The sequence below is a fragment of the Panthera leo genome, chromosome A1 (genome assembly GCF_018350215.1).
Source record: "Panthera leo isolate Ple1 chromosome A1, P.leo_Ple1_pat1.1, whole genome shotgun sequence".
In the NCBI taxonomy this organism is placed as follows: domain Eukaryota; kingdom Metazoa; phylum Chordata; class Mammalia; order Carnivora; family Felidae; genus Panthera; species Panthera leo.
Window position 1 is genome coordinate 116,424,216 of NC_056679.1, and position 22,263 is coordinate 116,446,478.

At 38.3% G+C, this 22,263-nt stretch overlaps 1 protein-coding gene across 4 annotated transcripts in view; it reads left to right on the top strand.

Annotated features, from left to right (window-relative positions):
- Positions 1-94: 94 nt before the first annotated feature.
- ANKHD1 (ankyrin repeat and KH domain containing 1) overlaps positions 95-22,263 on the top strand; it is a 131,636-nt gene continuing 109,467 nt past the window's right edge. For 3 of the 4 annotated variants that reach the window (XM_042937009.1, XM_042937025.1, XM_042937018.1), the window contains exon 1: positions 95-509. In XM_042937009.1, the coding sequence (XP_042792943.1) occupies positions 219-509 (291 nt within the window). In that variant the 5' untranslated portion in view covers positions 95-218. The remainder of the gene's footprint in view (positions 510-22,263) is intronic. The other variant, XM_042937036.1, reaches the window with a different exon arrangement.

The following is a 22,263-nucleotide window of genomic DNA, read 5'->3' on the forward strand; positions in this document are numbered from 1 at the left end:
GGGTCACCTTGTCCAATGATCTGCAGCCGCTGGGGAACTGCAGCCAGTGGCGAGTGTGAGGGGCGGGAGGCAGCAGGTTAGGCAGTGAGAAGTTAGTGGCGCTGCTGGGACGGGGGGAAGGAGAAGCTTCTTCCTCCTGCTGTTCCTCTCGTTCCCGGGATCGGCGGCGGCGGTGGCTGCGGGTGACTCGGCAGCGTCTCCGGCTCCGCGTGCGAACCATGCTGACCGATGGCGGAGGCGGCGGCACCTCCTTTGAGGAGGACCTGGACTCGGTGGCTCCGCGATCCGCCCCAGCCGGGGCCTCGGAGCCGCCTCCGCCGGGAGGGGTCGGGCTGGGGATTCGCACCGTGAGACTCTTTGGGGAGGCCGGGCCCGCGCCTGGAGTCGGTGGCGGCGGCAGCGGTGCGGCCGGAGGGGACGCGGCGCTGGATTTCAAGTTGGCGGCGGCGGTGCTGAGGACCGGGGGTGGAGGTGGTGCCTCTGGCAGCGACGAGGACGAGGTGTCCGAGGTACGCTTCCAGGACCCCCGTCTCCCATACAGTGTGAGGCATGAATTCTCTTTGGGCCAGCATAGGGTCGGGGCCACCTTCTCGCTCCCCCGGCGTTCTTTGACAGCGATCGGCTCCATGGCGGCAGTGGCAGCGGTGCGGGCCTAGTGCGCCCTCAGCTTACTCTTCAGCCGGCGGCTCGAGCCGGACCGGTTCCCGTCACCATCCGTAGACCCACAATGGGGAGTCCTTTGGTCTCCAAGCTTCGCGCGGGAACAAGGACTCCTCTGGCTACCTCCCGCCCACCCCGCTTTGGAGATGGGGGGGGGCGGGGTCTTGCCAGAGTCCCTGCCCTTGGTACTGAGAGAGAGAGAGAGAGAGCGCGCGAGAGAGCGAGAGAGAGAGAGAGAGAGAGAGAGAGAGCGCGACACAGAGGGAGAGACAGACCGAAAAACCGAGTTTGCTAGCTGCAAGACCATTTCCATTATATGCCCGTGCCCAAAGTTGAGTTGTCTGACATTTATTTGCCTTGTGCCTTACCTGTGTATGTAAGAAAACTTAATTTCCTTTTTTACTTTGAAACTGGTTAGTATGAAGAAGCTCTCTGCTTTTACTCTGAAAAAGCACGTGAGCCTTTCACCTGGGACCTTTTGTGAAGTTATGCAGGAAAAGGAAATTCCAGTGCATCTTTGAGCTTCGGAATAGTTGGGTAGATGAAGTCTGTAGGTTTTTAGGCTTGGGGAAGGTGAAACCCTGGACACCTTTTGCAGAGATTAATGATTAGATCCTTCATTTCTTTTAACTCTTAACTGTGTGTTTTTAGGTCTGAGCAACATGGGATGCAAGGCATCATTATCTTTTGGGCTTTAGGGAAAAAGGAGATATTTTATGTTTGTACTTTTTTCTCTTGACCATGACTTGGATATGGTACTGTTCCTTTATGGCTATTGTTCTAAGTGCTCAAGAGTATTGTTTTGGTTCTAAGGTGCCTGGTTCATTCCCCTATGACCAATTATTTTAACCTCTGATCTTGGTGTTAAAGTACAGAGATTTCTCTGTGTACAACTATCCTGGCTGTTGTATTTGAGAGGAATAAGAAACTATTTGTGAGTTGCTGAATACAGTTAGTGCATTGTCTTACCATTCTACCATTGTCTTACCATGCCTGAACAGGGGTTCATTTAGATTTAAAACCTTAGTACATTTTCATTCCAACATTTTGCTATGGAAAAAAGCGTGTGGGATGTAAGGGAGCTAGACCCTTGAATGTCCATATCTTTGAATTTCACTGTAAGTAACTTCTAAGCCAAAGTGGGACAGAATTTTATTTGAGTAGGCAATTATGGGGAGAGTCTCTGGAGCACCTCCACTCTTGTACTTATGGAAGGCTTTCTTTTATCCTTTCAATGGAAATTGATGACTAGGAACCTAAAACACATGTACTTTTTACCTAGGAAATAAGTGGGAATTTCTTTAGACTCTAAACATTAGAGGTTTGTTTTGTTTGTTTGTTTTTTTAACTTGTTAAACTGAAAAGGTTTGCTTTGGTCTAAATGTGATGTCCTTGATTTTCTGGACCATTTTCACATAATCATCATAAGTGAGATAAAAGATCACTAATTCACATAAATAATATTTTTACATAAATAGTATTTTTTTACATAAATATATCTGGGAAATGAGCTTTTGTAGTAACCATTTCTGTAAGGCTTGCGCGCGCGCGCACACACACACACACACACACACACACCCACACCCACTCTCAGTCTCTCTTTGTGTCTCTACCTTACTGTATTTCATTTGGAGTCTCCCTACCATGCGATTAAAGCTGTGGGCAGAATCCACAGCTCTTTGGTTTTTTGATGTTTATTATGGAACTTATATATTCATGATTCTTTTACCCATTTAGGCTAATGGTAGAAGAACTTATTTTCCTGTTACTTAACTGTTCTGTGCCTAAGAAAAATTTAGGTATTTAAGTGTATATGGGTGAGTCTCATTTTGTGTCTAGGATACCCAGAGACTTTACCAAGGTCTAAGATGATGGTCAGTGTGTATATCTTTCTTAACCTGTGGGGAAAGGAAATTTCGTTTCTACGTCTTTTTTCTCCCATACCATATAAAGAAGAAATTCCTGGAGTATCTAGTCTCTCCTGTACAGTGTGTGTGGTAGACTACAATCTCTGTGGGAGTGAAATGAAATATCTTCTCCCATATTATTGCCTTTAAATTCCTGGTATGAAGAGACCATAATGTTCTTCAAAAAACACTCACCCAATTGGCATTTTATGAATAATCCTAAAATCTTTTTTTTCACCTTCCCTAGATGTTTTAGAACCAAGTATTTAGAATCTAGACATCCAGAGAGATAACAAGTTATTTTACAGTTTGAGAGTAAACTTTGTCGTGTTCCCCCAATAGGGCAGGACTTGGTGAGAAATAAGTAAGAAATGTGGAGGCTTAGTGTATTTGCTTGAGAATAAGTCGAAGTTCTATACATTTTGTGTACGGAGGCATAGATACTCCAAGGGCCTTTTTTAAAATTCATTATTAGAGCCAATAGATTTGAAAAAACAGGCTGTTTTTCCTTGCTGGCTAAGTCAAAAAACCTAGTTGCCGGAAGGAGCTTGAGTCTTTTTGTAAAATTTTTATTAGAATGGTACCACCTTAGAGAATACCACCATTTGGGATCTTTGGTTCTTGTTTTAAACACTCGTGGAGTGCCTGGTAGCTCAATTGGTTAAGCATCCGACTTTGACTCAGGTCACGATCTCGCAGGTTCGTGAGTTCGAGCCCTGTGTGCAGCACTGTGCTGACAGCTCAGAGCCTGGAGCCTGCTTCAGAGTCTTTGTCTCCCTCTCTCTCTGCCCAGTACCCACCCCCCATCAATTCTCCATCTCTCTCTGTCTCTCAAAAATGAATAAATGTTAAAAAAATTTTTTTAGGGGCATCTGAGTGGCTCAGTCACTTAAACATCCAACTCTTGATTTCGGCTCAGGTCATGATCTCAAAGTTCATGAGTTTGAGCCCCACATAGGGCTCTGTGCTGGCAATGTGGAGCCTGCTTGGGATTCTCTCTCTCTTGTCTCTCTCTCTCTCTGTCCCTACCCTGCTTGCTCTCTCTTTCAAAATAAATAAATAAAATTTAAAAAAAAATTTAAACATTAGTAAATACCTGTTTTGTATTTCTTCAGGCATAGCAAGCATGTTCCTTAGCTGCCCAAGGCCTTGAATAGAAATTGGAACTTGCGTTGGATGCTATTAAATGTACCCATTGTTCAGAATAGAGGTCAGGTTGGAAAAAAAATTTAATATTTATGTATTTTGAGAGGAAGAGTACAAGCAGGGGAGGGGCAGAGAGAGAGAGGGAGAGAGAATCCCAAGCAGGCTCCAAATTGTCAGCGCAGAGCCCAACTCAGGGCTCGAACCCATAAACTGTGAGATCATGACCTGAACTGAAATTAAGAGTCAGATGCTTAACTGATTGAGCCACCCAGGAGCCTCTATAGTGTTTTGATTTTTTTTAAGTAAAAAGAAAATTCCTAAAGAAAAGACTCTTGTAAGATTTATGACTTTTAATTTTCTCTCATAAGGATGTGTGCATATACTGTATATATTTTTAAGTTATAAAAATCATATAGTCTCCTGGTGAAAAATTCAGCAGTATAGGTAGAAGATATAACGTGCAAAGTAAAAGTCATTCTCATCCCCACTGACCCTTCAAATTGCATTTTTCAGTGACAACCAGTATTAAAATTTTTCTTTCAGAAATTTTCTAAGCCTGTATAAGCCTATGTATGTGTGTGCATTTCTTCATATATACACACTGTAGAAACAAATATCCAGTTAGAAAGCATAGCTTGATATCATATTGAGGCTTTTTTCTTATCTTGAGGCAGGTGCCATATTTACAGTTATGCAAAAGCACACTAAAACTGTATACAGCAATTTATAGCAAAAGCTTTGTAGGGAATTTTTTTCCTGAAAATTATTTTTAGAGGCAAAAGTATAGGCATACGGAATTTCCATTTTGATTTTCTCTAGTTGGAGAAGAGATGTGTCATTTCCTTTGGAGTTTCTTATCATTTATAATCTAGAGCAAGATTTCTCAACAGTAACCTATTGATATTTTAGTCCAGATAATTCTTATTGTGAGGGGCCATCCTGGGTATTAGCAACATACCTTTACCCACTAGATGCCAGTAGAACCCATCCAGTTGTGACAGCCATAAATGTCTGCAGACATTGCTAAAAGTCTCCTGGGGACAAAATCACCCCTGGTTGAGAACCACTGGTCTAGGGGCCACTCTTATCGACAGGGATGGCAATTTTGTCATGAATACTCTGTATTCAAACTTTAGGTAAACAAGGTGAGTCAGTACTTTTAGTAGCATCTCAAGGCTTATGCTCATAATCTGGACAAGAGAGAAATTGAAAAGTAGTGAAAGGTTTAATGCTGTAAATTTTCTGTAGTAAATTTATCATTTGGGGGAAATTTCACTTAAAATACTATATTACTGTTTAAAAATTTATTCTTAAAAATTAATTTCTAAAAAATCTTTATGGGGACTTTATTCAAGGTAGGAGGGGCTTTATTCCATAAATTATTAATATTAGTGATAAAATATGAAATATAAGTTAAAAATATTTTTAATGTTTATTTATTTTGAGAGAGAGGGAGACAGATCTTAAGTGGGGGAGGGACAGAGAGAGAGGGAGACACAGAATCTGAAGCAGGCTCCAGGCTCTGAGCTGTCAGCACAGAGCCCAATATGGGGCTCGAATTCACAAACTGTGAGATCATGACCTGAGCAGAAGTCAGATGCTCAACCAGCTGAGCCACCCAGGTGCCCCTAGGAAATATAACTTTGTATTCTAGTGAGCAAATTTTGGAGAGGTAGGAAATGTTTACATAAGGCAAAGTTATATGTTATCACTGTAACAATTTGTTACATTGCATGAGTATCAACCTTGCACAAGTTTCATTCTATAAAGCCTTAAGGCTTTACATACAAAATGAAGTGTTGATAAACATGATTATATGAATGGTGGGCCAAACCAGAATTGATTGGATTTGGGCAGAGCAAAACCTTATTGTGAAGTGTGAAGGATGTAGGGGTTTTCTTTTGGCTGTCATTTAGTACATTACATTAGGTGATTACATGCATACAGTTTATGAGTCACAGTGACATAAAGGAAAATACAGTGAAAAGTCTTGATCTAACTCCTGCTCCCAAGTATCCTGCCCTCTGCACTTTGAATGTCTTTTTTTTTCCTTTCAGAATTTCTTTATGGAAATACAAACATGTATTTTATTTTCCCTATTGTGATACAAAAGATAACATACTCTTCATGTGAGATTTGTAAGTGGTAAATTTGAGAAGCAATTTAGACTTAAAAAAAATTTTTTTTTAACCTTCATTTTTTGAGAGACAGAGAGAGAGCACAGCAGGGGGAGGGGCAGAGACAGAATCCGAAATAGGCTCCAGGCTCTGAGCTGTCAGCACAGAGCCCAACGCGGGGCTCAAACTCATGGACCGTGAGATCAGGGCCTGAACCAGAGTTACTTAACCGACTGAGCTACCCAGGTGCCCCTAGACTTTTTAATCTAATCAGAGTGATAAAATATTTTAAGAATGAAGCGTTGGAAATGAGTTTAAGCACATTCCTTTTTGAGTCTGGTAGTGATCTGATAATGTACTAGATGACCTCTGAAAATCATTTCTGGTCTTCTGATTTAGTGATAGATAAGATAAATAAAATATTTTGCTTTAAAGAAAGCAAAGCAGTTTTTTTATAAAGTATTAGTCTTGAATTGGCAAGTAAAAGAAAAAAAATGAGAAGTCTACCATTTTTTGTTTTTGTTTTTGCTTTTTGCCTAATTTACCTTCCTAGAGAACCAAAGGTATAAGAAATTCTTTTTTTTTTTTTTTTACCAATTATAAATTAACAATTTCAGTATATCTATTTTTTTGAACCTTATTGTTTTCAGTTTTTCTCTCTTGTTGCTTGTCTGCAAAGTCATAGAATCTTGGTGATAATCCTGTCTCATCTCATTTTTAGGTAACTGCTACCATTTATTGAATGCATATTATATGCCAGTACCAAACTAGATACTTTCGTTATTTTATTTAATCATTTCAACACCCCTTTGAGGTAGATATCTGCATTTTTATAGATGAATAAATGTAGGCTCAGAGAAATGATGAATCCATAAAACAAACAAACAAAAAAAATGGTTAAAATGTTTCATAGCTAGTAAATGGTAAAGCTAGGATTTATTTTTTTAATAGTTTTTTTTAATGTTTTTATTTATTTTTGAGACAGAGAGAGACAGAGCATGAGCAGGGGAGGGGCAGAGAGGGAGGGAGACACAGAATCCGAAGCATCCAGCTCTGTCAGCACAGAGCCTGACATGGGGCTTGAACTCACGGACTGTGAGTTCATGACCTGAGCCATAGTCAGATGCTTAACCAACTGAGCTACCCATGCGCCCCAGCTAAGATTTAAATCTAGAACTCATGCTATTATTTTGCTTCTTCAGATTAAGAAATAGGCAGTTTTGGGTTACAACATGCTTTTTCTCCAATAAATGCTTACTTAGTCCCTATAGAAGTTATTGTTTATCTAAAGTGAAATGAGAAAAGTAAGGATAGCGTAGTGAGTTTCTCGTAAAGGTACTTTTTCCTACTTTTTTTATATTTTGAGAAAATGCACTTCTTACTGTTACAAAATGAATTTTTAAAATATCCATATTTGACCAACTATCACATTAGAAACTTCGTGTTGGGACTCTGGGTAAAGCCTGACAGGTCTGGAAACAGTTGAGTTAGTGACTTGTCCAGGATCACACAGCTAATTCATAGTTGAATAGGTTATATGACTCCCGTTCTAGTTATCTTACTTGTCCTGCTCTTTCTTTTCTAATGGATTGTACCAATGAATTTAATTAGTTGCTTAAGACATGCCTATCTCAAACTAGCACATAAACCATAGTTGGCCTTGTTGGAAAAGTTTTATATTATTTAATGAAATTGGTGACTGCCGTATAGATCATTATATTAAAAAAGGCTATTAAAAGTACACCACTGTGGTGCCTGGGTGGCTCAGTTGGTTAAGTGTCTGACTTCGGCCTAGGTCATGATCTTGCTGTTCCTGATTTTGAGCCCTGTCAGCTGTGCTGACAGCTCAGAGCCTGGAGCCTGTTTCATATTCTGTGTGTCTCCCTGTCTCTCTCTGTCCCTCCTCTGCTCATACTCTCTCTCTCAAAAATAAACATTAAAAAAAAAAATTTAAAAAGTACACCACTTGAGTATAGGAGGAGCACTATTCTAATTTTGTAATTGAATTTATTTGAAAAGTTCAGGCCTTCTCATTATTCATCTTAAAATAATTAAATAAATATTAAAACTACTGATATGGAAAGGCATATACCCAACTTTGCACCTTTGTCAATTTGGGAAACATTGGCTTTGTATATTGTTACACTCTAATTAATTTGTAGAAATTAAAACCGGTATGCTATTCTATTGGTAGTTAATGGCAGTGTGTAGTTCCTGTGAATGAAGATCATTTGCCTTATGATGATTGACTGGTTTACCTTTCTTCTGGCCAACTTTACCTAAACGAGAAAGAAAGTAAAGTTATATATATATATATATACGTATATATATATATATACATATATATATATACGTATATATATATATGGCTGTATTTTATTTGCTAGACTGAAATTTAGCAACTGTTTGTCAAAGAACACATTTCATCTTTACCCTTTTTTTTTTTTTTTAATGTTTATTTTATTTTTGAGAAAGAGAGAGTGCAAGCAGGGGAGAGGCAGAGAGAGAGTGAGACAGAGGATCTGAAGCAGGCTCTATGCTAACAGCAGAGAGCCTGATGCGGGGCTCAAACTCACAGCGAGATCATGACTTGAGTCGCTGTTGGATGCTTAACTGACTGAGCCACCCAGGCATCCCTGATCTTAATCCTTTACATATATTTCTATTCTCCTAAAAATTTTTCCCTTAGTGGATATTTGCGGTAGTAGAGTGTTTTTGTTTTGTATTCTTTTATTTTGTTTTGTTTAAAGTAGATACCCAGCGTGTCCTGGCTATTTGATTCACCTGCAATAGTGTGCAGTTTTGAAAAGACAAAGGCAAGTGTACCCCCAGGGATTAGCTCTAAGAACCAAAGAATTGTACAGGAGAGCAGTTTATTAAGTTGTCAAGGTAAATTTGATTTAACTGTTTGTTTGAGGACAGTTAGATCGAGAACACTCTTTTTGTTTTTGTTTTTGTTTTTGTTTTGTGTGTGGTAGAATATAAATAGACAACATTTACCATTTTAACCATTTTTTTTGTTTTAGTTGTGTTGGAATATACCTAACACAAAATTTACCATTTTTGCCATTTTAAAGTGTACATTTTAGTGGCATTAAGTACATTCATGTTGTGAAACCATCAACAGCAGCCATCTCCAGAATGTTTTCATCTTCCCAAACTGAGATTCTTTATTCATCCCCATCTGCCCTTCCTCAGCCCCTACCAACCACAATTCTACTTTCTGTATAAATTTAACTACTCTAGGTACGTGAAGTAAGTGGAATCATACAGTATTTCTACTTTTTTTTTTTTTAATGCATGCTGGGGAGAGGGACAGAAGGGAGGAGAGAGAGAGAGAGAGAGAGAGACAGAGAGAGAGAGAGAGAGAGAGAGAGAGAGAGAGAGAATCTTAAGCAAGCCCCATGCTCAGTGGGGAGCCGGATGTGGGGCTCAATCCCATGACCCTAGGATCATGACCTGAGCTGAAACCAAGAGTCAGTCGCTCAACTGACCGTGTCACTCAGGCACCCCACAGTATTTCTACTTTTGTGGCTGGCTTATTTCACTGAGCATTATGCGTTCGGGTTTCATCCATGTTGTAGCACACGTCAGAATTTCATTCCTTTTAAAGGCTGAAAACCATACCATTGTATGTATATACCACCTTTTTTTTTTTAATTTTTTTTTTTCAACGTTTTTTATTTTATTTTTGGGACAGAGAGAGACAGAGCATGAACGGGGGAGGGGCAGAGAGAGAGGGAGACACAGAATCGGAAACAGGCTCCAGGCTCCGAGCCATCAGCCCAGAGCCTGACGCGGGGCTCGAACTCACAGACCGCGAGATCGTGACCTGGCTGAAGTCGGACGCTTAACCGACTGCGCCACCCAGGCGCCCCTATACCACCTTTTTTTATCCATTCATCTGTTGATGGACACTTGGATTGCTTTTACCTTTTGGCTGTTAAGACTATGCTGCTGTGAGGGGTGCCTGAATGACTCAGTTGGCTAAGCATCTGACTCCTGATCTCGGATCAGGTCATGATCCCACAGTTCATAGGACCAAACCTCACATCGGGCTCTGCACTGACAGCATGGAGCCTGCTTAGGATTCTCTCTCTCCCTCTCTCTCTGCCCCTCTCCCAACTTTGCACATGTGTGTGCACACACACTTGCTCTCTTTCTCTCTCTCAATAAATAAACTTGAAAAAAAAAAAAAAGAGGGGTGCCTGGGTGGCTCAGTCAGTTTAAGTGTCTGACTTTGGCGCAGGCCATGATCTCACGGTTTGTGAGTTTGAGCCCCAGGTTGGCCTCTGCTGACAGCTCAGAGCCTGGAGCCTCTTCGGAATCTGTGTCTCCGTCTCTCTCTGCCCCTTCCCACTCATGCTGTTTCTCTCTCTCAAATATAAACAAACATTAAACATTTTTTAAAAAATAAAAAAGAAGAATATGCTGCTGTGAACATGGTTTACAAATACCTGTTCAAGTCCCTGCTTTCACTTCTTCTGGGTATATACCTGGTAGTGGGATTGCAGGATCATTTAGTAATTCTATTTTTAATTTTTTGAGGAATCACCATACTGTTTTCCAAAACACCTATACTATTTCACATTCCCGTCAGAATTGCACAAGGGTTCCACTTTTCACACATTCTAGCCCATACTTTCTATTTTGTTTTTGATAATGGCCATCCTAATGGGTGTGAAGTGGTATCTCATTGTGGTTTTAATTTGCATTTCTCTAATGATTCCTGATGTTAAGCATCTTTATGTGCCTTTGGCCATTTGTATATCTTTGGAGAAGTGTCTTTTCAAATCTTTTCCCCATTTTTAATTGGGTTGTTTTTTCATTGTTTAATTGTAGATGTTCTTTGTGTATTAGTCCTTTATCATTTATCTAATTTGCACCTATTTTTTTCCATCCCATGAGTTGCCTTTTTACTCTGCTGGTAGTGTCCTTTTGTGCCTAAACATTTTGAATTTTGATGAAGTCCAATTTACTTATTTTTTTCTTTTGTTTGTGTGTTTGGTGTCGTATCCATGAAGTTGTTGCCAAATCCGGTGTTATGAAGATTTTCTCCAATGTTTTCTTATAAGAATTTTATAGTTTTAGCTCTTACATTTAGGTCTTAGATCTATCTTGAATTAATTTTTGTTTACAATGTAAGGTCGGGGCCCTACTCCATTCTTTTTTGCATGTAGGTATCCATTTTTTTCAGCACCATTATTTAAAAGACATCTCCCCCATTGAATGGTCTTGGCATCCTGTTGAAAATCAATTGGCCATATATTGGAGGGTTTATTTCTGGCCTGTCCTGTTACATTGGTCTGTTTTATGCCAGTATCACACTGTTTTGATTATTGTAACTTTTGTAGTAAGTTTTGAAATCAGGCAATGTTGGTCCTCCAAATTTGTGCTTTTTCAAGATTGTTCTGGCTATTCAGGGTCCCTTGAGATTCCACAAGAATTTTAGGATGAGCCTTTGTATTTCTGCAAAAATTGCCCTTGGGCTTTTGATAGGGATTGCACTGAGTCTGTAGATTACTTTTTGAGTGGGAACGAGTTTTAGGTTTTTTTGTTTGTTATGTTTTAATTTTTTTAACATTTATTTATTTTTGAGACAGAGAGAGAAAGAACACAAGCAAGGGAGGGGCAAAGAGAGAGAGAGAGAGACACAGAATCCGAAGCAGGCTGCAGGCTCTGAGCTGTCAACACAGAGCCTGACTTGGGGCTCTGCCTCACAAACTGCAAGATCATGACCTGAGCCGAAATCGGAGGCCTGACTAAGCCACCCAGGGACCCTTGAGTGAGAACAAGTTTTGATGCAAATCTTATGTAATTTTTTTTATCAGATTAGATATAGCAAATCAAAAGGTTTGAGTCTGACAAAATAATAAAAATCATGTATAATAGGGAGAGACTGTGTGAGCACTAAGTGATGGCTTCCCTAAAGCCTTGAACCCAGTTAACATGGTAATGTTCTGAGTAGATGTTTCTGTAATATAATCCTTTTTTTCCCCTGATTTGTCCTCATATTGACTAATTTGTGATTGATCACAATGCTTCATATATTGATTAAATGCTAGGAAGAATACATTTTATCCTTTATATCATTAGAGATGAGTTCAGTTTTGTAACACTTATCTCAATATGGTATTAAAGCTAGATAAATGAACCTGTAGTATTTTCTTTAATGATGTGGAATTGAAAAAAATTTCACATGTGCTTTTTATGATATCTGAGTCAGAAAATAAAGGTTTGGCCACATCAGTTGATACTTCGAGAGGTACACTTTGGAAGGGCTTTCAGCTCTTATCAGTTTCTAATTAATTTTTTTCTGTTTATTTTTCTTCTGCTACATCTGTACATTTTTATTTTTGCCTTTTAAAAATTGTACAGTCACTAAATTCAGCAACATATGTGAAACAAAATATCATTATTAAAGAGCAATCCCAAAAGGGGAAATAATCCAATTATATTGGATACATTATCTTTGTTACTTTTTATTTTGATATAATTTCAAATTTACTAGAAAGTTGCAACAATAGTACAGAGAACTCCTCCTCCCATATATTCTTTTTTTTTTTTAATTTTTTTTAACGTTTTTTTAATTTATTTTTGAGACAGAGAGAGACAGAGCATGAACAGGGGAGGGTCAGCGAGAGGGAGACACAGAATCTGAAACAGGCTCCAGGCTCTGAGCTGTCAGCACAGAGCCCAACGTGGGGCTCGAACTCACAGACCGCGAGATCATGACCTGAGCCGAAGTCGGCCGCCCAACTGACTGAGCCACCCAGGCGCCCCTCCTCCCATATATTCTTTACCCAGACCCACCAGTTGTGTCCATATTGTCCTATTCTCTCTCTCTATGTAAACAAATAAGCAAATAATTTATTTTCTGAATCATTTGAAAATAGGTTGCACGCATCATGCTTCTTTACCCTTAAATTCTTCAGTGTACATTCCCTAAATATTCTCTTACCTAACCACAGTGCGTTTATCAAAATAAGGAATAATAAGTTTCTGAAGTACTTTTCAAATTCTAATTCCTAAAGTTTTAAAAATTGAAATATAATCCAATATCATAGGATCACTTTATGTACAATGCAGTGGTTTTTAATATATTCACAAAGTTGTACAACTATGATCATTATCTATTTGAAAGAATTTTCATCACCCTCCCAAACATCTCCATGAGCAGTCATTTTTTTTTTTTAACGTTTTTTTTATTTATTTTTGAGACAGAGAGAGACAGAGCATGAACGGGGGAGGGTCACAGAGAGAGGGAGACACAGAATCTGAAAGAGGCTCCAGGCTCTGAGCTGTCAGCACAGAGCCCGACGTGGGGCTCGAACTCACGGACTGTGAGATCATGACCTGAGCTGAAGTCGGACACTCAACCGACCAAGCCACCCAGGTGCCCCTCCATGAGCAGTCATTTTTGTGTCCATCTTCCTACTACCACCCCGCTTTCCTTGATAATCACTAATATGATTTTGTGTCTGGATTTGCCAGAGACAGTGTGGGTATTTCATATAAATGGAATGGTACAGTTGTTCCTCGCTTCTTTCACCTAAGATATTGTTGCCAAGATTTCTACATGTTGTATAATGTATCAGTATTTCATTGCAAAAATATTCCATCTTGTGGATATACCACATTTTGTTCATCAATTATTTCTACATTTTTGTTCATCAATTATTTCTACATTTTGGCCACTATAAATAATGATGCTGTGTACATTTTTGTACAAGTTTTGCATGAACATTTCTTTTCAGTTCTCTTGGGTGTATGCCTAAGGAGTAGAATTGCTAGGTCATATAACTCTGTGTTTAACTTTCTGAAGAACTGCCAAGCTGCTTTTTATGCTGCTGCACCATTTTACATTCCCATGAGGGTTCAACTTCTCTACAACCTTGGTCACTTTTTTTGTTTGTTTTTTATTTATTCATTTTGAGAGAGAGAGAGAGCAGGGGAGGGGCAGAGAGAAAATCTCAAGCAGGCTCCTGAGCTGTCAGCACAGAGCCCAACACACAGCCCGGTCCCATCAACCTTGAGATCATGACCTGAGCCAAAATCAAGAGCAGGGAAGTCCAATCCACTGAGCCACCCAGGGGTTTTCCCCCTCCCTTTTTTTAAAAAAAAATAGCCATCCTAGTGGGTGTGGAGTGGTATCTCATTGTGGTTTTGATTTGCATTTCCTCAGTAACTAATGAAGTTGAGTATCTTTTCATGTGCTTATTTGTGTATCTTTGGAAAAATGCCTATCTTTTCCCCATTTCTTGTTTGGGTTATTTGCCATATTGTTGAATTGTAAGTGTTTTTTATATATTCTGGGTACTAGTCCCATATCAGGTACATGATTTGCAAATGTTTTCTCTCATTCTATAGGTTGTCATTTCACTTGTTTGTGTACTTAACAATTTTAAGTTTGGGAGAAGCTCAATTTTTATATCTATTTTTTTTCTTTTGTTGCATGTGCCTTTGGTGTCATGTCTAAGAAACTATTGTGTAATCCAAGGTCATGAAGATTTATGTCTGCTTCCTTCTAAGAGTTTTATAGTTCTAGCTCTTGCATTTAGGTCTTTGATCCCTTTTGAATTAACTTTTATATAAGGCCTGAGGTAGAGGCCCAGCCTCATTCTTTTTTTTTTTTTTTTAATGTTTACTTATTTTTGAGAGAGAGAGAGAGAGAGGGAGAGAGAGGGTTATTTTGAGAGAGGGAGGGGCAGAAAGAGAGGGAGAAAGGGAATCCGAAGTAGGCTCCACACTGTCAGTACAGAGCCAGATGTGGGGCTTGAACCTATACAAACTGTAGCTTTGTGCAGTAAGCTTTGAAATTGGAAAGTGTAAGTCCTCCAACTTTGTTCTTTTTCCAGATTGCTTTTGCTATTCTGAGTTATCAGATATGGTCTCGTTCTCTTGATCTGGTCCTCAGAAGAGTTTAATAGGGAGTATTTAATATGCTATAGAATTTGTGGTCACACACAAAAGCTCCCCACTTCTTCCATTAATAATATTCTAGCTCTTGAAATTTCTACCCCTTTTATACATACTTTTTTTCAAACTGGAGGAACAACGCATGTGATTTAAACCTGTGTTTGCTAGGCTATGACAAGAGCAAGTTGTCATAATATTAGTGTTTGATTTTTTTCATGTGTCCTCTTCTTGACAAACCATGGATATATGTTTGAGAGGAAGAAAACTGAAGTGGGAGGAGATGGTTGGTTTCGGTAGTTGTAATCTGAATGCACCTGAAATAGACTATAGTCTGTGTGAAAAATATGGACAGAATTTCTTTTTTCAGGATAATAGAGATAAATGAATAAGTGAAATAAAATATAAACCATAGTAATTAGAGTTTTTGCATCTGGTATCTTCTAACAACTACTTAAGAGGTGTGATTCCAATATTTAAGTAACATACAATTTGCTTGACACCTAAGCCAGCGTTATCACCTATGTGATTAAATTGCAAAAACAAATCTTAGATGTCACTGCTCAAATGGCTGCAATTATATTAAATTATTAGTTATGTTGACTCTATGAACAGGGAGAGTTTGTACTATATTTTAGTACCTATTTTACTAATGATTTGAGAAAGAAAAGTTTATTTTCTTTTAGTTTGAAGAGGGCATTATTTAAGGCTATAGTTAACTCAGGTGCATGGATTTGACCTCTTATCCTCCTATTATTTAGAATAATGTGATGGTAGAGTTTTAAAGGTACTTTCTGTTGTGTATTATCTCCCCTGCCCCCTGCCCTTTTTGTAAGTATGTTTCGCACCTAGCATGGAGCTCACCATGGGGCTTGAACTCAGTACCCTGAGATCAAGACCTGAGCTGAGATGATGAGTTGGATACATAACTGACTGAGCCACCCAAGTGCACCATTGTGTATTATTCCCTTGTTGCTAATCTGTAACAATCGTTTACTCATTCTCTAGAAAAGAAAGTCAGAGTTTAGTTTATTTAGGGTAGGACCTCTTCTTGAACTCACATCATGCATAATAAAATTATGTCTTTTAGAAGTTAGAGTCCTTGGCAGTCTGTTTAATTCTGGTTAGTATTGTAGAGTTGTTCATTTAACAATAATTTATATAGAGGCTACTATTTGATAAGCTTTGTGCTAGGGTTTGGAATTACAAAGATGAAAAACTGTGGTCTCTGCCCTTAACAACATCAGCATTTTCACAAGCATGATCATTTCAGGGAACTTATTAAAACAAGGTCAATTATTTATTCAAATTATATTTGACCTTCCAAAATCCTTTCACATATTAACAAATTATATTTAAGTGTGTCAAGGCATTGTGTACTTTAATTACATTAACTCTTTTAATATTTTCATGGTTTTGTGACAGTCCAGGATCTTAAATACAAATGTATGGGACACTATCCTGTGTAAGTTGGATGATCATTATGAAGGTTGATGTTTGGATGTCTTATTTCAGGAGTTTGATGAGTTTCAAGTAGCAAGTTTAAAGGGGCAATGATTAAAAATGAAAGGATACAAAGTCCATCAGTATAAGATTATTTTGTGCTCATATTTAAGCAAAACCACAACTCCTTTATTATGTTCTATAAACTCTCTAAGCATGTCCTGCTTCAGAGCATTTGGCATTTGCAGGTTGTTTTCTCAGAAACTTTCTTCTCTTAGTTATCCATGTGGCTTCTATCTCTTACTTCTTTTAGCAGTCTGCCAAGATGCCTTCTAACTGCCTACTATACGTATGCTCCATAAACATCTCAGGGTCACCAATTTTAATTCTGAACCCATCATTTCCCCCTCCACCCCTATCTCCCCCTGCCCCTTTGTAAATTACATTGCCCTAAAGTTAGTTACTGTAGTCAAACCTCAGAGCTCACGTCTGCTCTTTCTTCTCATTATACACATTTAAGCAGACACTGAGTCCTGTAGGTTCTTTCCTAACATCTTGTTTATTTGTCCCTATTTCTGAATCCTTAATGCTCCGCCGTAAATAAAAACATCATCTTTCACTGGCAGTTATTTCAGTAATCCCTGACTCTGTCTACCTCCAAGAGTATACCTCTCTAATTCTTCCTCTACCCTGCTGTCAGAGTAAATTCTGTAATGGCAGTTCAGTCATGTGACTCTTGACAAAAAGCCTTCTCATTTCTTAGAGAAAGGATAAATCAAATTCTTTGATGTGGCATATAGTGTTATTTAGGATTTGGCTTCTGTCTAGTTTTTCAACTCTGTCCTTTTTTTTTTTTAGAGTGAAAGAGAAAGAGAGCAAGCACGAGTGGTAGTGGGAGAGAGAGAAAATCTTAAGCAGGCTCCAGGCCCAGTGTGGAGCCGAACATGGGGCTCAATCTCAGGACTCTGGGATCATGACCAGAGCCGAAGTCAAGAGTTGGATGCTTTACCAACTAAGCCCACCCCAACTCTATCCTTTTTGTGCCCTACTTTATTTGCTTTTTGTATTCTATCCATACCAAATTGTTGTAGTTCCCTGAACATATCAAGCTATTATAGGCCTTGCTTTAATTTGCTTCTACTGCTTTGGCTTCTAGAATTAAAGTAATAGCTACTATATGCTGAGTGCTTATTGTCCACTGGGTTAAGTACTTAACCTATATATTATCAAATAAACTTAACCAGTACCATTTGAAGATAGCAATATTTATAGATATTTACAGTTTACAGATGAGGAAACTGAAGCTTAGAGACATTGTGTAACATACATAAAAGTCATATATCTAGTTGATGATGGAGCCGGGATTTGAATTCAACTATCTTGGAACTTAAAGCCCATGTTTGTAACTACTGCTATACACTGATGCTGCTGTCACTGATGTCCCTCTTCCCCATCCTGTTGGATACCTTCTTGTTCCAGAGTTGTCATCTCTAACTCATTTCCTTCATTACTACCATAGGTGGAATTGACCATTCCTTCTTCTGTGTTCCCATGTTGTCCGTATATAACTATGACGGAATATATAATACTTTATTGCATTTACTTGATTGTCTTAATGAGCAAGAATCATGTCTTATTTGTTTTTGTCTTATTTGTTTTTGTGCTGCCAGTATACAGTAGAATGTTTGGCACATAGTAGATGCCTGATAAATGTTGAATGAATGTGTCTGTAGTGCTTAATATGCTCAGGTTACTTGTTAGCCTAAGATGAATATAATGGATTCTATATTATTTTTGTGGAGTAGAGAGTATGAGTATAGGAAGGAAACTGACCTTAATGATAGTAGTAGTGGTAATGTTAATAAGAATAATAGCAACTAATATTTGTTGAGCAATTACCATGTGTTAAGCCCTGTTGTGAAATTTTAGATACAGTATCTTGCTTACTCATCAATAGCCCTGTGATGTAGTTACTGCTCTCCTTATTTTATAGTTGAGGAAAATGAGTTTAAGAGAAGGAGAACAAGTTTGCTAAGATCACACTATGAGAGATGAAGTGGTATTCTAAGAGTCCTTACTCTTAGTCATTATTCTTTCTTCCCCTTACTAGTATTAATTGGAGGTTTATGGGTGTTTGAGGCTCCTTTTAATTTATTAAAATCAATTATTTCTTTCAAGCGTTGAGTGCTTATTTTCTATTTGGGATAATGAGTAGAAGCCAGGACTTCGTCTAACTGTGGGGAAAACAGGAAGTTTTTCCTTTCAACAGTAAGATTTTCTTGGCTTTAACTGCCATATACTTCATTCCTTGTGACTTTTCTAATGACTTTGTGAGCAGTCTTCTTCTTTTTTTTTTTTTTTTTTAACGTTTTATTTATTTTTGAGACAGAGAGAGACAGAGCATGAACAGGGGAGGGTCAGCGAGAGGGAGACACAGAATCTGAAACAGGCTCCAGGCTCTGAGCTGTCAGCACAGAGCCCGACGCGGGGCTCGAACTCACGGACTGCGAGATCATGACCTGAGCCGAAGTCGGCCACCCAACCGACTGAGCCACCCAGGCGCCCCAGCAGTCTTCTTTTTAAAAAACCTGTTGTGGCACAACATTTTGTTGTATACGTGTTGTATGTATGCATTAGAAATAATGCAGTTTTGGGTGTCATAAATTACTAAATGAAAGCATAATTTGTCTTAAGACTCTGGCAGAGAAGTGTTAGTGGGTTTGATAATCTTGATTACATTTATTTTATTTAGACAAGTTTTTTCCTGACATTACTGTTATTGTTAAATTGAGGTATTACCATACTTGTAGTTTTTTTTTTTTAATTTACTTAACTGGTTAGTATTTGTTTTAGTTATACTCCATTGTTTGTTTATTATAATTTTTTAAATGTTTATTTATTTTCAAGAGAGAACGAGCAAGAGAGGGGCAGAGAGAGAAAGGGAGACAGAGAATCCAAAGCAGGCTCCTCTCTGTCAACACAAAGCCTGATGCAGGGCTCGAACCCACCAACCATAAGATCATGACCTGAGCTGAAGTCAAATGCTCAACCAACTAAGCCACCCAGGCACCCCATTATACTCCATTGTTTAAAAGATTCACTTAATACAGTTTGTTGTAGTAAAAAAGGGTATGAGTTTTGGGGTCCAAAATACGTGGCTTCAGATACCTGTATGGTTATGTGATCTTGGGCTAGTCCCTTAATTTTTCTGAGTTTCAGTTCCTTAAAATGACGATCAGTTAGTCTACTTCATCGAGTAGGTAAGATGATTGAATGGAATAACATATGGAAAATGCTGATAGATATGAGGCATTTTATTAATGGTAGCCTATTTTTTTAAAAGCACTTGATTCATGGGAGCTTTTGTTTTATTTTTTTGAGAGAATGAGTGAGAGGTGCATGCAAGCAGGGGAGGGGCAGAGAGAGAGCAAGCTCCATGCCCAGTGCTAAGCTGATGTTGGGCTCAGTCTCACAACCATGAGATCATGACCTGAGCCAAAATCAAGAGTCAGATGCTTAACTGATTAAGGCATCCAGGCGCCCGTATTTTTTTTTTAAATAGCAGATTTATTATTATTATTATTATTATTATTATTATTATTAATTTTAAAGTAGACTCCATGCCCAATGTGGGGCTTGAACTCACTACCCTGAGATTAAGAGTCACATGCTCTATCAGCTGAGCCAGCCAGCCCCCTCAAGTAGCTATTATTTTTAAGACCTTCCTTTCTGCCATCTTACATTAGAAACTTAAAAAAAAAGTAGATTCTGTATTAAAAGTGTAGTTTAGAAATTAAGTTTTTGTAGTTGAACAAAATGAAGTTAATTTTCTCCAGCTTTAACTTAGAATTAGGAAAAGCACAATGGTTCTCTCTTGTGCTGTGTGAAACTAATCAACTTCAGAAATCCGAAGATACTGTTGCCTTTTTTTTTTAATGTTTATTTATTTATTTTGAGAGAGAAAAATAGAGAGCAAGCAGGGGAGGGGCAGAGAGAGAGGGAGACAGAGAATCCTAAGCAGGCTCCATAGTCATTGCGGAGTCCGATGCGGGGCTTGAACTCATGAACCATGAGATCATGACCTGAGCTGAAACCAAGAGTGGGCACTTAACTGACTGAGTCACCTAAGTGCCCTACCGTTGCCTTTTTTTGAGAAAAAGATGTGGGTCTGAAATTGGCAATACAGTTTTCCTTGTAGAAAGAAACTTGAAAAGCATATATGTTAAAGAATACAGCCTTTTTTGTTCCAGTATTCCAAGATGTTTTTGCTGATTTTATTGGGCCTTACAGTATCAGCAAAACTCATTCCTACATTTATCATTATTTGGCCCTAAATTGCAACTGTATTACTTTCTCCCTTTGAATACATCTTGGGGCATATTTGTGGTTGAAACGTTTGAATACTGTGTTTTTTGCAAAAAGAAATTGCTATGTCCTTCAGTAATTATCTCTTGGAACACTGATCCATCCTTTTTTGCCCTTCCAAGTAGAAATCAATAGTAAGCCACCTACATTCTAAAATTGGTGTAAATGCTGATTCTGGCTTAAAGTAGAGGGCTTACTCTGAGTGGGGAAAAGTAAGACATATTGGTCTATCCAAATATAAATTGTACAAAAGTGAAGAGAAATAGCAAATACATTTTTAAAACATTTTCAGATGTTTAAAATGTTTTATTTAGCTTTCCATTTTATTTATTTATTTATTTATTTATTTATTTATTTATTTATTTTAGAAAGTTTATTTATTTGTTTGTTTGTTTTGAGGGAGAAAGCGCAAGCAGTGGAGGGGTAGAGAAAAAGGAGAGAGCAAGAATCCCAAGTAGGCTCCACACTGCCAGTGTGCAGCCCAATGCGGGGCTTGAACCCACCAACTGTGAGATCATGACCTGAGCCAAAGCCGGAGACTTAACCGACGGAGCTACCCAGGTGTCCCTTAGCTTTACATTTTAAATGATCAAATCTGAACCTCTTAAGGGAGCTCTATTTTTGAAAGTTTGTGAGGAAAAGTAGTATAAAAAATTTAGCCTTCCCTTGAGCTTTCTCATAGCTCCAGTTGGAATTCATGGGAGTGATGAGTACTCTTAAAGTTAGCAGGAACAAAATTTGTGGCTACTAATATTTTAGTCTCTAACTCAAAATACAAATTTATTTAACATGTTTAAGATAAAAGCTTCATAATTTATTGTTACATTAACAGGTGTTCTATGCAAAACAATGTGTTTTCAACTTATATTTGAGAGCTTGATAGTCTTTATTTGATATAACCACGTGACTGGAGAATATATAAACAAACATATATATGTGCATTTTTTATGATCGAATGTTTCTTTTTCACTAACTTTTTACCTCTTAACTAGTAGTTGCTCTTTCCAGAAATATACCTTAGAGAAAGTAGCAGTTGGTTCTTGACGAATATATAGGTGAGGTTTTATTATTTTGCTTTTATAGGTCTTTTTTAAAACACTAATATCATAAAAGTTTTAATTATAACACTGCTTACTTAAACTTGTTAACTTTTTAAATCTTATTTATTTTTTTTTATGTTTATTTATTTTTGAGAGAGGGAGAGCAAGAGAGAGAGAGAGAGACAGAGTGTGAGCAGGGGAGGGATAGAGAGAGAGGGAGACACAGAATCTGAAGCAGGCTCCAGGCGCTGAGCTGTCAGCACAGAGCCCAAGGTAGGGCTTGAATTCACAGACCACAAGATCACGACCTGAGCTGAAGTTGGACACTTAGCTGACTGAGCCACTGAGGCGCCCCTATTTATTTTTTGTGGAATTGAGTTTTGGCCAAAGCATAGCTGGGTTAATCAATGGTTTTTCTAACTAGATTTTGGTGATGTAACTGACATCATTTTTTTCAGGTAATAATATAATAGTTGAGTCTGTGGTTAATTTTCCTGGTAACTGTTGCCGTCCAGTTGTTCATTTCTGAAATGTCAAATAGGTAAAAAATAGGAGAAAATGCTTGTTTCTGTTTTCCTTCTTGCCCTCCTTTGCATAAATTCTAGTTGAAGAGACTATAGTTCCTTTTTTTAAAAAGAAGGGAGGGAGAGAAAAAACTTTTGGGAAGGA